The sequence below is a fragment of the Camarhynchus parvulus genome, chromosome 1 (assembly GCF_901933205.1).
Source record: "Camarhynchus parvulus chromosome 1, STF_HiC, whole genome shotgun sequence".
Taxonomy (NCBI): domain Eukaryota; kingdom Metazoa; phylum Chordata; class Aves; order Passeriformes; family Thraupidae; genus Camarhynchus; species Camarhynchus parvulus.
The window spans coordinates 17,645,091-17,658,893 of NC_044571.1; the positions used below are offsets into that span (position 1 = coordinate 17,645,091).

Consider the following 13,803-nt stretch of genomic DNA (forward strand, 5'->3'; position numbering starts at 1 on the left):
TACAGTGCAGATACAGGATGGTCCTTGTAGCGTGGGCTGTGCAAAACTGTGTGAATATCTCTGGCAGCTGGGGGCAGGGGGAGAGCAGCAGGTACACTGACAAAGCAGCTTTTTCACTCTCCTTTCAAAGAGGTGAAATTCCTGCTGTCCTTGGACTAACCAGTGTGGGGTGGGTGGGGGAGGAAGAAAAAAAGAGAAATAGATTGCTTTCACGAGTCAAGTGGGAAAAGACAAAGCTAAAAAATAATAGAGTTACATATATTTTTAAAACCTAATGACAGTTAACAGACAACAACTGGTAAGACTGGATTAAAATAATTTTCTTGCTAAGGTCCATTTCTGGTCAATGCTGAAGAAGAAATTATTCAACCTGATGGTAAGTAGAGAAGTGTAACTTGTATTTAAGACAGCACTTGTTTGGACATCAGAGGCAGGAAACCAGGACTCTGAAGTATTATGTACTTGACTGTTTTATGTTAAAAACTGTGGAGTCTGATTCTGCAAACACTAAAACCTGTGAGAGTGGAACAATTCTCCTGAACACAATATATATGAGTACAGCAATACAGATTTAACATATATAATTATTGGGGTCTTTGTCCCCGCTATCATTTGAAATTATTGATCTCTGTTTTTAAATCTCTGTTTTAAACTGCAGGAATATACAGAGAAAATACGTACTTATCTTGGAGCAGAAATGCTGGTTGTGTTTTGTTGCAATAAAAAGGTTTTGTCCTTTTATACTGCAGCTTCATGAGCTTTCTTTTAAAAAAATCAAAATCTTGTTTGTTGTCAGAGATAGTTCTTAACTTTGCTTTTTAAAATTTTATCCAGAAACCCCTCTGACACATAAGATAGAACACATGAAAGAAAGCCTTTCTCTTTTCTTTTCCCGCCCTCTTTTTTTTTTTCTTTTAGAGAAGTAACATAAAATATGTGTGTGGTGTAAGAACGTGCGCTAAAGTTTCATGTTTCAGGTAATCTCCTTTAAAATAATGGCAGTCTAGATTGCATCAGTTAGTTTAAAAACTGCTATGCTATTGGTAGGAAGAAAATGGGATTTGAGCCAAAATTTGCCTGCGTTACTGCCAAAGTCTGTATCAGATTTAAGACACATGCTTCTGCAAGCTTCCATGAAGGTTGTGAAAAAAGTTTTCATACAGAGTTGGATTACAGCTCTCGGCTCCAAACACTGGCCATTACACTACCATCTTAACAGCCTGCTGTAACACCGAGCACAGAATCGAGCAGATTTCTTACACTTTCTGGACCACAGATGGATTTTGAGTGTCTCCTTGTGTCCCGATGGAAGCTATATTAACTTCATTAACTGGAATCCATACCTGATCGCTCGTGAGTGTGTATGTGTACACATACAGATATACATCTATTTAAAACCTTATCATGATTTTATTTCAAGTGTATCTAAGATCTGCTCTAAGAAATTACATTCTCTAGAGGAACTTACAATTGTTTTGAGCAGCAAAGAGACAGATATTTACTCTCAGATGTTGGAATCCTTTGTGAGTTTATGAGAGAAATTCGGGAAGCTTTTCTGTGTTGGTGGTAGAGAAATGCCTTTTGAAAGCGACACTTCCAGCTGTACAACAACGACTGCGCAGTAACCTGTGGATTTTAAACATCAGAATGTACACACCGTGGGCAACTGTGAATATTTTCATAATTTCTTTTCTACATCTGCTGCAAGGATCTGACTATGAGAATGGTTCTGTGAAGGTAAGTGAACTTTTTTTACTGTGATTCTTAATAATTCAAATTTCCATAATTAGCTGCATTTAAAGTCCAAGGTAGTAGGTTTCTTGCTGTTTTGGTAATGGATTGTTGGTTTTTTGTTTGGTGATGGTTTAGTTGCCGAGATGTTTAGCAGCCATAGAGGAAAATGAATCTACAAGGAATTTAAATCCATATTCTCTGTTTAATATTTTATTACTTTTTGTACTAGTTATTAAGTACTTGTTGTATACTTTGTTCTTGAGTTAAAATTTTAGTTTCAGTCATGGAAAATAAAATTCTGAAAAAGAAGCATGAGTCAGAGTATTTAGAATATCTAGTAAATGCACTTTTTAATTTCAGGTATTTATAACTGCAGGAATTAGTATGCTGGCATTGAAATTTTCCCTGTAAGAACACGTGTTCATCAGTTGTTCACTTGTTTGGCAGATATCAGAGAAACATTTTTCTTTTCCTTCATTAGAAAAAGTTATATAGGATTTTAAAATAAACAGCAACTAGTAATAATAGAGCACACTGCCTGGAAATTAACTTTTCTTCTGAATATAATACATGAAACAAAATTTAAGCTGAACCCTCACCATGAGAGTAGGATTTTTCAGATCTGGCTTTGAGACAATGTGAGAACATCCAGGACAATCATTTAGAAAAATCAGAACAAAAGCTGGAACAAGTTTCTACATGTACAGTCTGTCCAAAAATGATTAATTCACTGTGTGGTCCAGAACAAATTATTTGTTTTTCACTAGCAGAGCAAAACAAGCTATTTTTTTTTTTACTTCAGAAAACCTCCTGCTTGCAAGCAATGACCACACACTAGTCTGTGAGCCTGCTGCATGCTGACCTGTGCTTTAGGAAAGAAATGCTAAGTTGTGTGCCTAATTGCAGACTGCTGTTGCCAGCCCAGTAAGTCAGCAGTGGTGGGCAGTGTGTGCCTCAGGATGACTGATGCCTGCTGACTGCTCACAAGCTTTTAATTTACAACCTCAGCAATCAATGCTTTGAAGGCATTAGGACCAGAGTAACAAGCCTTGTTTAATACATTAACTTTGTGCATTGCATGACAAATCACTGGTTTTGTACCTGCAGGAATCACTTCATTTAAAGCAGAATGTGCTCCTAACACAGAACAGTAACCATTTCATAATTGGCAGGGGTGATAATTCTAGCCACATGTGGGATGCAAGTTTATTCAGCACAATAGTAAAACCACTAGAAAGCCCTTTCATTGTAAACTTTGAATCCATATCCACTTTGCCTAGAGTAAATGCAAGAGCTCTTCTTGCTAGCTTATACTGGCTTACAGTTCATTCACTGTGACAGGATTGTCCATCCAACATAGGTGCAATTGTGATTATTTTCACTGAAATTTGGTTATGACTGTTAAGCAGCCAGCTTAGCCACAGGCTACTGTTCTTGAAGCAACTCACAGGGAGTTTCCAAGACTATCTTAAAGGAATCTTACAGGTCACACTCAAAAAGGTATCACACTCAAATGCTGTATTTCACTTGCACCGGCTGCTGATTGCCAAAAAGAAAATACTGCTTATTCTGGCTCCTTTGGTATGGACAGAGGTTTTTGGCTAAACCATTTGTTTTTCTTTTAATGTTCTACATAGAGTGTTAGCTTTCTGGGCTGTTTTCTCCTGTATGACCCGTGGGCTTCTGTGTGTGTACACAAGTGGAAATACACCACAAAACGTGCATCATTTTACAGTGTTGGATGGCACATAGGGTTATGATTATTTTTACCAGTTACACCTCAAATTGAATTTGCAGTACACAGAAATGATGTATTGCATTCACTTACCCTACCTTGTTTTTTCAAAGCTCTTTAAGATAACAGCAACATTGGCTGGATAAAACCCACAAGGTCAGGATGCAGCTAACACACAACTGATGAGACTAGGAAGGGTTAAGCACCAGTAACTTGCTCTACCCCTGTTATATGAATCCCAGTTAGGTGAGCTCTGCCCAGGACACCTGACATTTTAAAGCTCCTTATGGTTCAAACCATCAGGTGGCATCAGTGTGGTATCATGCAAGAGTTTCAGGGGTCTAAGGGTTTAAATTCTCTCTTTTTCCCCTTCAAATATTCTGATTAGAGGTATGAATGTTAAAAAGCTTATGCACAAGCTGCTGTGATCCAGCATCTCCATGGCAGTTGGCTTTTCCTAATCCTCCAAAAACTCCATCCTCTTCTGAGCACATGAAGAGGATGTGCTCTCTTTTCCCCACACTGTACATGTATTCCTTGCCTGTTTGAGCTCTTCATTTCCTCTCTCCATTCCCAACCTGTTCTACTCCCAGTACTTGGCCCGTGTTCCCTCACCTCCAGGACTCAGGGACTCTGTTTTCCAATTGGTCTCTTTTTTATGCTATCCAAGTATCACCCTCCTTCCCACTTGCTTCCTCCTGGATGGGGACATCCTTCTTCTGTCACAGACCCTCAGGAGTTTTGTCCAAGTTCCTCAGGGACAGCCCTAATGGACACTTTTGCTTTCCAGTCATATCCGACCATGGTTTCCCTTTCCCTCTTCCATCCATAGCTTCCTTCTTTGTCCCTGTGGTTTTAACTGACCCAACTTTCCTTTTCCTGACCTATTTCTTGTCCTGATCTCCAAAGATGATCTCAGCCTCCTTGGCCAGGCCTTGCCCTCCTCCATGGGTATTCATTTCCCTCCCTCCCACAGGCAAATCCAGCAGCTCCCTGTCCCTGGATGCCAGACCCCTGAGCCTGAGGGAGAAGAAGGGCAGGTCCTGTGCTCCCAGCCCCATAGGCTGGACCTGCACCCATGGGTGGCCTGCACCCATGCCCTTCTCTGCTCCCAAATGGAACCAGCACAGGACCCGACTGCTGCAAAGCCCTGGGAGGGCTCAGTGGACTTTTTTCAAAGATAGCAGCGTACACATCTGAAGCAAAAAAAAAAAAAAAAGGCTCCTCAGGTATCAAAAATGCACATCTATGATTCACAGTAGGGAAACAGAAAAATTTTTTGCACAGATAAAGGAGGAGCTTCATCCTCCACTGCCGTCAAACCATTTTGACAGAGAAAGCAAAAAAATTATTAAAATAATTTTGAGGCAGACATCTGCTATGGAAAGTTTCAGCCTGAACATCAAATGTCTGCCAGTCAGAAGCACAACTGGAGCACAGGCTCATGGTGGGAAGCAGTGGGCAGCCTCAGAGAGCAGCCACACAGGTGTCCAACAGCACTTGGCTCCAGAGCTGAACTGATGTCAAGGGTGGCCCTTGCCTTCCAGTGGCTTGGTTCAGGATGCCAACCTAACATATAAAGTCCTCATGGAAGAATTAGATTTCCACGTGGGTTTTCTGAAGACAGAATTATTTTTTTAAGGTTTTCTTTTTTTCATCAGGAAATGCTTTAAAAATTCCTTATTGAAGTTCTTGTCCCGACAGTCTCTTACGTTTTGGAACCTCTCAGCTAGCGAACCGCAAATTTCACTGTCTCTCTTTCTGTCTCTCCCCCTCAAATTTTTCCTCTCCTAGAGCAGAAACAGCCATAAACTACTTTTTCCAGAATTTTAAAATTCGATGTGAAGGGCTATGTCCTATATTCATCAGAGTTGAGGCAAATTTTTTGCCAAGAAAAGCCAAGGATCCATCAGAGTTGCTTCTGCCTTCCAACACTAAAATTGCCTCTCTAATGAGGCAGCAAGTTTTGATCTCGGAGAATAAAAATCTCATTGCTTTCCTCCCCAATTCTGCTGCTTCACATTATTAATAAAGCATTGGGGGACAGGCAAGAGAAAGGAACAAGCGGTCAGTTCCAAGTTAAACAGACTCAGAGCCTTTTCCTTTTGCAGAGGTGTTCTCCCCACGTTGAACCCTCCTTTGGTCTTGTTAGAGAGAAACCCACAGCAGACAGGCCTGAGGACTTTCCCTGAGCTATAAAGCTGCTTTCTGATCAAAAGAAGACCAAGGGGTCAGGTGGGCTTAGCTGGGAGGTAAACATGGCTGCTCTCTGTTACATGCACTCCTTTTCCTCAGCTAAAACTTTTCTACTTCTGCACTAAACATTGTTCAAGCCTCCCGTGGTCGCTCTTGCTCAAACAGATCTTCATCTCCTACTGTCCCTGTGAACTGCACTCTCCAAACACAGCTGGTACATAGTCCTTGTCCGCTGGGGAGAGAGAAGCAGCACTTCCCCACCCTCCTGAGGCCCTGGACCACCCAAGTGGAGAATGCCTTGCCCTTGGGAAGGCATGGAAGTACTGGAGAGCCATCACACCATGGGCGGAAGAAATCAGGAAGTTCTTTACATCTCCTGTCCAAGAGCCAGCTGCAGTCTGTCTGTCTGTACAACTGAAACAGAGCTCTGTGGGGAAACCTGAGCAGCAGAGCTGGCTGTAAGCTTTTGTCTCTCTTTTTGTAATTATAACTGACACTGGTTTTCAGACAGATCTTCACAGCTTTCTACAATCTGCTTGCAAATGTTGCTCAGTTTCTAGAACAGTTAGATTCTAACAATCTTCTGTGTCATAGGATCTCTTCCTCAAAGGCAACTGCTGAAATTCCAGCAAAGTGCTCAACTGCTAGAAAACGGAACTTGAAATGTCACTGGGAACAATTCCTCTGTTTAAAATGGGCTTTTCATCCTCAAATCCAGCTTCCTTTCAAAGTTAGGAAACACTTCTAAACAAATATTATGAGATTGTGGTTTTCAGAAGTATTTCATTCTCCCAGTTTTGTCTGCTGCTTTTGATTCTCTGTGATTATCATCTCTGATAGGCACAATGAGCCAAAAAAGTGTGAAAATATTCTTACAGCATTCCTTCAGAAATGATTGTTTGTGTTTTTCCTTCGGAAGGGGGAAGCTATCAGGGAAGTTGTGAGGAAAGCCAATTTGTTCTGCTTTATCTGCTACTGTCTTGACAAGGTGCACTGAAGGCAAACAGAACAATCCTGTATTGTTTTCATGCCACAGAGCATCTGTCCTTGGCTCTTATCAATCTGCAAAGGCAACTGCTAACACACGGCTCCTTTATCAAGAACAGCTCTTGCTCATGAGAAAGAGCAAAAAAATTCCTCCCAGCTGCTGATCCAATCCAGTCCATCTCAGCTAGGATTTTAATGTCTGAGGACAGAGCAGAGCTTGGAAAAGTACACCAGGCTGTGTAGATTATTCAGATGCAGCATTTGAGAAACCAAATTGTCAGCTGTTTGAAATTAAGCACTAATTAAACTTTGCCATCAGTTGTAGCTCACATCTGAAAGTTTGTGGGACCAAGGGGAGGCAAGAAGGCAGGTTCAGAGGGCAGTGGGCTATCTTTTTGGTAATTAGTGGTCTGAAAGCAACCAAAACAAGCCATCAGCTCAGGCTCAGCAAGTGTTGCTTGTTTCTGTTTCTGCAGCCTACTGGTGCTTTCTCCCCACAGGCATTTGTGTTGTTTATAACCAATGGTGTGGTGGTATCAATGTAGGCTCCCACAGGGGGCAAGCAGAGAAAAGATCTGTGTGAAAACAGGAAAGAAAAACTGGTGCAAACTCTGGCTGGTGAGACCTCTGCCATAGTGTCTGCAGTTTTCATTCTGATCAACACTGCTGCTATTCCAGACAAGGTTTACTTGGGTCTTATCTCCTGGGGACACCATATTGGCATTTGGGAAAAATAAATGTTTACAGTTGTTGTAGGTGATAACTCATTTATTCTAATTCCCACTAAAAAAACTCATACGATATATTTTATAGTTTTCACACTGTGGGATCTGTGATTCTTTAGGCCTTTCTCTCAGGGCAAGTCCAGTTCCAAAACTGGCCTTTGTCCTTTCTTGGGCGTGGCTTTGAGACCATCCTGCTGAGGGGGAAAAACGACCTGAGCTATGCTGCTGCAGGGAAGTGCATCTGATATGGTAACTTTCCTACAGAAACACTTATTCCTGAGAAATTTCTTATTCCTCTCACTATGTGCCATTCCCTTATCTGCTTCTCCACCTGCTTCCTACCTCCCCAGCATGCTTTGCAAATTGTCATACATCTTGCTGGGATTTGAGGAATGCAAACAAAATGCTGAGTGCCCCCACTACAGCTGCACAGACCCCCTTTGCCTGTGGGAAGACCAAACAGAATTTTTTTTAACATCCTGGCGAAAGAGTAATACCTGGGCTTCCATACCAATGAACCGCAGAAGAACTGCACGGGCTGTTTTAGCTTTCTTGCACTAAGAAAAATTCAGCTTCCTTCTTTTGTGAAGGACAGATGAGTATTTTTTAGTGTTTTTTGCCCAAATGTGAGTTAAGGTGTGTGAGCACTCAGCTGGTGGTAGGACGCCATCTAGGGTCCTTCTGCTTCCACGAAGTCGCGCTGAGCACAAACAACGTGGAGCTGGACTCGTGGGATTTGGCAATGCAGTGTGGGCACCACGTGAATGGGTTTGGAAAGGGGTGACCACCCTGGTCACCGTAAGGATGGGTTTTCCTGAGCCGTGCTTTCATGGGAATCAGGCTGTGCTGGGTCTGACAGCTCATAGTCACCAGCTGCACCCTGGTCACTGTGCGAGTGCAGCTGGGCAGGGAATTCTATTTGAGTCACCATGAATTGCAAAAAAGTTGCATCATGTTACTATATCGTATGTCACTTTGCACAGAGAGAATGTGCCACAAAGACAGGCAAAACTTTTCACTTTAATTAGCAGCATGACTCAGAAACCATGTTAGGATACTTTTCTGAATTGCTAGGGAAATATTACTCAAGAAAAACTACAATTCCAGGAAAATGTGTGCGTGTGATTGGGGTAACATAAGTTCATCCAGTGTTGGCAGTGGCTCTGCTTTGTGAGTGACATTTTGAAATCCAGCTGTCCAATTGGCTAGTCATACCTCCAAAACATTTATTAAAGTGTCTTGGGGAAAACCCAAAAACCAATGAAAGCACTAACTGAAGGACCCGTCATCACATTAAATAATATTTTCAAATGTTAAAAGAACACACAGTCATCTGATTTCATGCAGGTCTCTGTTGCTGAGCCATTCCAAACTCATTCTCCAAACCCCAGTGACTTCCAGAGAAGGGGCAAATATCAAGAGACAGTGACTACAGCCTGGACACGCTCTTTATAAACACATTTAATATGCTATTTTTGATGTGTGCACCCTGTCATAGTGTTGGGCCAGCACCTAACCTGGTGTACATTGAAGTGATAATGTTCTAGCTGAGCTCTGTCTTGAGCAGCACATCTGCCTCAACACTTTGCAGCAATGCAAGACCATCTGAACAAGCTTATAAGCAGAAGCTCAGAAAATGTACTCAGAAAATGTAAGACTCCCAAAGCTGTCAGCAGAACTTAGGATATATCAGTGAGTAACACTGGACATTTATGACAGATCATCTGTGTTTTTCCACTTACCAAATGAATGTACTTTGCATGATCACTGTAGGAGGGACCTCAAGGTAAACTCTCAATGTAGTTGACTAGGCTTGAACAGGAAGAAAATCCATACCTTAGCAGACCAACTCTTTTCTTTAATATACTATTGGAAACAAGGTGACCCCCGTGGCGGGGAGAAATGATGCATCTGACTCCATGGATATCACAAGGCTAATTAATTACTTTATTATACCATATTATTCTATACTATATTACACTGAATCTGAACTGAATCTGCACAAGCACCCAACTCAACTCCACTGCACAGAATCTCGTGATTGTCAGCCAACAGTCCTGACACACACAGGATTCAATTGGTCACTGAATCACAACACTCACACCAGAATCCAATTACCAATTCCCTTCAGGTAAACAATCTTCCACAATGCATTCCACTTTGAACAACAAGAGGAGCAGAAATTGAGATAAGAATTCGTTTTTCTTTCTCTGAGGTTCACTGAATGTGAAACCCAGAAATATCCTTGGGAAGTTGTGTCTTGCTCTTCTCTGTGAAGAGAAATGTGGCCACAATACATCACTCCAGCTTCTCTATTACTGCCAGCAAACTGATGCACAGTGGATGCTGTTACCTACAAAATTGCAATTGGAGGATGTTTCCTATGAGAGCCAAAAGACCTGGCTGTGGGAAGAAGCATCCGTTTAATGAAAGCAACAAAGCTGATACTCAAAATGTTTACTGGCTGGAAAAAAAGTGCCTCATTTTGGTATAAAGACCTAACTGGCTAAAAGTATATAGTTCTGAGAGGTATTTTGATAAAACACTATCAGTCTCTGCTTTGGACATAAAAAATTATATTAAATATTCTGAGATTCATGCTTCCACAAAAACATGTCCTGTTCTGATGATTTCAGTTATTTGCTTTCAATATTTTGGCTTATTCAAGAGAGAATACAGCAACCAAAATATCTCATCTCCAAGGATTTTTATAATGTAAGCATGCTACTAAAGTGCAAGAAGTCTGATTTGTTTGCTGTAACACCACAAAAGATCTATTCTAGTTAAAAGGCCATTCAAAATATAAAACAGCTGTTCTCTTGAAGCCCCAGAGAAGTTAATATAATTTACTTGTGAAAACATATCATCTTCAGCTAAAGTAGGAGCTGTTTTATCATCACCTTGACCACCAAGTTTAGAAAATGGGTAATTAGGTCTCCTCCTTCAGTGGAAGTTAAACTGGAGACCAAGAAGACAGACTCTCAAGAAGGAGTGTCTGGAGGAAGCTTTTTACCACACTGAACATGAGGTGGAGCAGTCTAGAGCTTCCTCCTCCTCTGGTTTTGTGTCTCAGTCAGACAATGTTCTGGCAGGGTTTTAGCAGAAGAGGCCCTCAAACATCACAAATAGATCAGTGAGAAATGGGACAGTCTCAGGTCAATGTCCCCCTGTCAACCCTCTGCCACCTCATACAACACCTGGCCAGACTATAAGTTGGACCATTTTTTTCCTCCCAATCCCACAAGTGACATATCTGTCAGTCCTTCATGTGCTCTGGCACAGTGTCGAACTCTACACTGCTCCTCTTACAGCCAGGGCTCTATGCAGCTTCTCTTCCAGCAGCCATGGCACACAGGACCTCAGGATGGAGTCATCCTTTCCTGAGAGGATGCACAGCCAAGGCCAACGCTCTCTAACTCTCAAGGCAGACTGCAGAGAGGTTTTGCACAGATTGTGGGTGAGGGAAGAGAAATTTTCCTGTGCCTGTTCTTCGGTCCTTGAGCTTTTCCAGGGAAGAAGTTCCATCCCTTTGTGTATTTTTTTGCTATATAATTGGACAATACAGCTGTATGCTTTCAAGATAGCTCTCACATGAGAAAAAACCCTTTTTAAAAAGTGACAGCTGGAAATTTGTCTCACAGGGCCCAAACTTGTCCCCACTATAAACAGAATGCCCCTTCAGGTTATTAATGTTGTAATTATGATGATCAAATGAATGTTCAGTCTGAACAAGGCAGTGCACTGAGAGAGATGAAACATTTTTAGAAAAGATTTGAGTATTTGTTTACAATATTTTGAAGGTGAAGTACTGCATTCTCCTGAAATTACATCCATGCTTTTGAGATAACAAAGACTGTAATAGACGCTTAAAAATCCCATGACAAGCCCATCACGTTTCAGAGAATAATTTTAGTAGGAAATCAAAATATCTAATTGTTTTGTCTCTCTATGGTCATGTTCACTATAATTAAAAATAGCTTATTTGTGCACTAATAATGTACAATGATGCTTCCAGAGGGAATATAGCCAGGGATGCAACTTCATATATCAGAGGTTCATAGCTGACAGATAATCAAAACTATGATTTTACTGGAGCTGTTGAAAAGTAAACGCTCTTTCTCTCCTTGGAAATGAAATACAAAGTGATGATAAAATTACTGCATGCTAATATGTGTCAGACGTGTGGCAGAGTTAGATGCCTCATGATAGATATTTATGGGGTGCTGCACTCGCTTGTTGATAGGGCAGTAAGTCACTCCTCCAAGCCTCATATTTTCAAACTGCAGAAGATTCTCTCACTATTTTATTACCTGTTATGCAACACCCCAAGGATACAAGATGCTCTATTATAGACAATATTTGTTATGATAAAATTTGGCAATGGTTGAGCCCCTGCTACCTAAAAATCATGGCTCTTCACTCTGAGTGATATCTTCCGTGTTTCCTTGACACTCCCTTTGGATGAACGCCTTCCTCTCTTTTCTTGTATATTTTGCTTTGGCTATAGACATCAAGTTAGGTATCATCTCTTCATTCCATGTTTTTACCTGACTCCAAACTGATAGGAGACACAATAATGCTAAAAATACTACTAATAATGATGAAAACCCTCAAAAGAGTCCTTCTTACTGCAAAATCTCCACACAAGCTTGTCATTCTTACCAGGAAAATGTAGCTCTTTGTGTTGGCATCATAATGGCAGGAGCTGCTTGGCATTTTTCTGCCAAGAGAGAACCAAACATTTCCATGGGAACTCCCTTGCAGTTCCGTGGCCACATCAGCTCACAGTCTGTGTGCTGGGAGCCACAGCATGGCTGGGCAACTGCACCATGGCTTTGAGGCAGGGAATGAAGTGCTGCCAGATGTTTGAAGTTCTGCCAGTCCCAGGTCCTTCTGACCCTGGTGCAGTTGCACTTCCTGGGTGGTTATATCTGTGTACCTCATAAATTGCTTGTGCTTTAGATTAGGAGAGGTTATTTACTCTCATTTGACTATTCCCACTTGAGTATTTAATCTCATTTGACCACTCTCACTTGAGTGGGATTCGAGTCTCCTCACTAGAGCTAAGCTGTTGATCTGCCAATTCATCCTTCAGCATCAGTGGAGAGGAAGAGTCATTTTGGAGGCACAGCTAATTCAACAGGCTTTAGAATGGGATGAATGTTCACCCAGTGGCCCTATTTTTCTCCTTTATCTATGAGAAGAGTCTCAGATAAATAGTTCATATTCCATCAGGTGAATAGAAGCACAGAATCAGATTATTTTTTAGTTTTGATAATTGTGGGGTAGCAGGGAGCTGTAAGCACTCTATGTCCACAAGATGAGCCTGCAACTATAATCAGTTTATACACTGTGGTAAAATCATGGGGAATGCATCATGGAAGAGAAAAGGAGGTTGTTTTCAGGTGTAGCATACAAAGAAGCAAAATTCCTTGGTATTTTCTTGTGGTGATGAATCATCTACCTAGTATTTAAACTGGTTTGAATCTAGTTCTGAGATTAGCCTTCAGGCAGCACTGGAACAGGGATAATTCACTTTCTGATTGCATCAAGTCTTTGTCATCTACATAACTCCTCTTGAACTGAATGCAGTTGCTACAGCTGCATAAAGCACACAATGTTGGCATAAGGGTTCAAAATGTCCTCACATGCTGCCAGTACTCTTTGTGTTCAGGTGCCCTCATTTTGAGACAAAACTTCCACCCCCCAGATTGGTTATTTTTGAAAGCTTTAGTCAGACCTTATCTAAAGCCTGTTTGGCCAAGTTTTGATACAATGGCATTAAGAGAATCATCACTGTGCTATGCAGCTACAATCTGCTTTCAGCTGGCAAGATAAATCTGTTACCTTCTTTCTATTGCTTAGCTGTTGAGAGGATGGATCATAAAACAATGCAAGGTTATCAAGAGGTTCCTTAATCATTTGTCCTGGCCCCAGACACAGTGGTAATGCTGAAAATTTCCATTGGTATTTATGCAGCACTTGCCATGACAGTGTCTGTGACCCTAACTCAGAACAACATTCCTTATCAGAAGAATTCTTACACGTGTTTAGCTTTAAGCAGAGGTTTATGTCCTACTGCAGAGAAAGACTGTGAGGCTGGCACTTAAGGAAAGTAATCATGTGTAAAGCTTTCAGGATATATTTCCTGGGTCTGAGAGCATGCTTGAGTGCAGAGTGAAATGCAGGCAGATTGAGCAAAATATAAATTTCTATCAATTTTTATTTTTGCCTTCCCGTGCACACAAAGTATTATTCATCTGCATCAATGCAGATTGTTCATGCATCTGTTTTCTTAAATACAACCTCATTTATTTTTATGCTATAGGTCCTCAAATAAATTTAGGACCTTACCAGGCCTTTTTTTTTTACTGTTGTACTCCACATCTTTCCTCTGTTGTTCAAAATATCTCCAGGAGCTCTTGA

At 41.2% G+C, this 13,803-nt stretch overlaps 1 protein-coding gene across 1 annotated transcript in view; it reads left to right on the forward strand.

The window, feature by feature from the left end:
• The first annotated feature begins 1,088 nt into the window (after window positions 1-1,088).
• Window positions 1,089-13,803, forward strand: part of VEGFD (vascular endothelial growth factor D) — a 30,849-nt gene continuing 18,134 nt past the window's right edge. Inside the window, exon 1 of the mRNA XM_030948800.1 lies at window positions 1,089-1,737. Within this exon, the coding sequence (XP_030804660.1) occupies window positions 1,648-1,737 (90 nt within the window). The 5' untranslated portion in view covers window positions 1,089-1,647. The remainder of the gene's footprint in view (window positions 1,738-13,803) is intronic.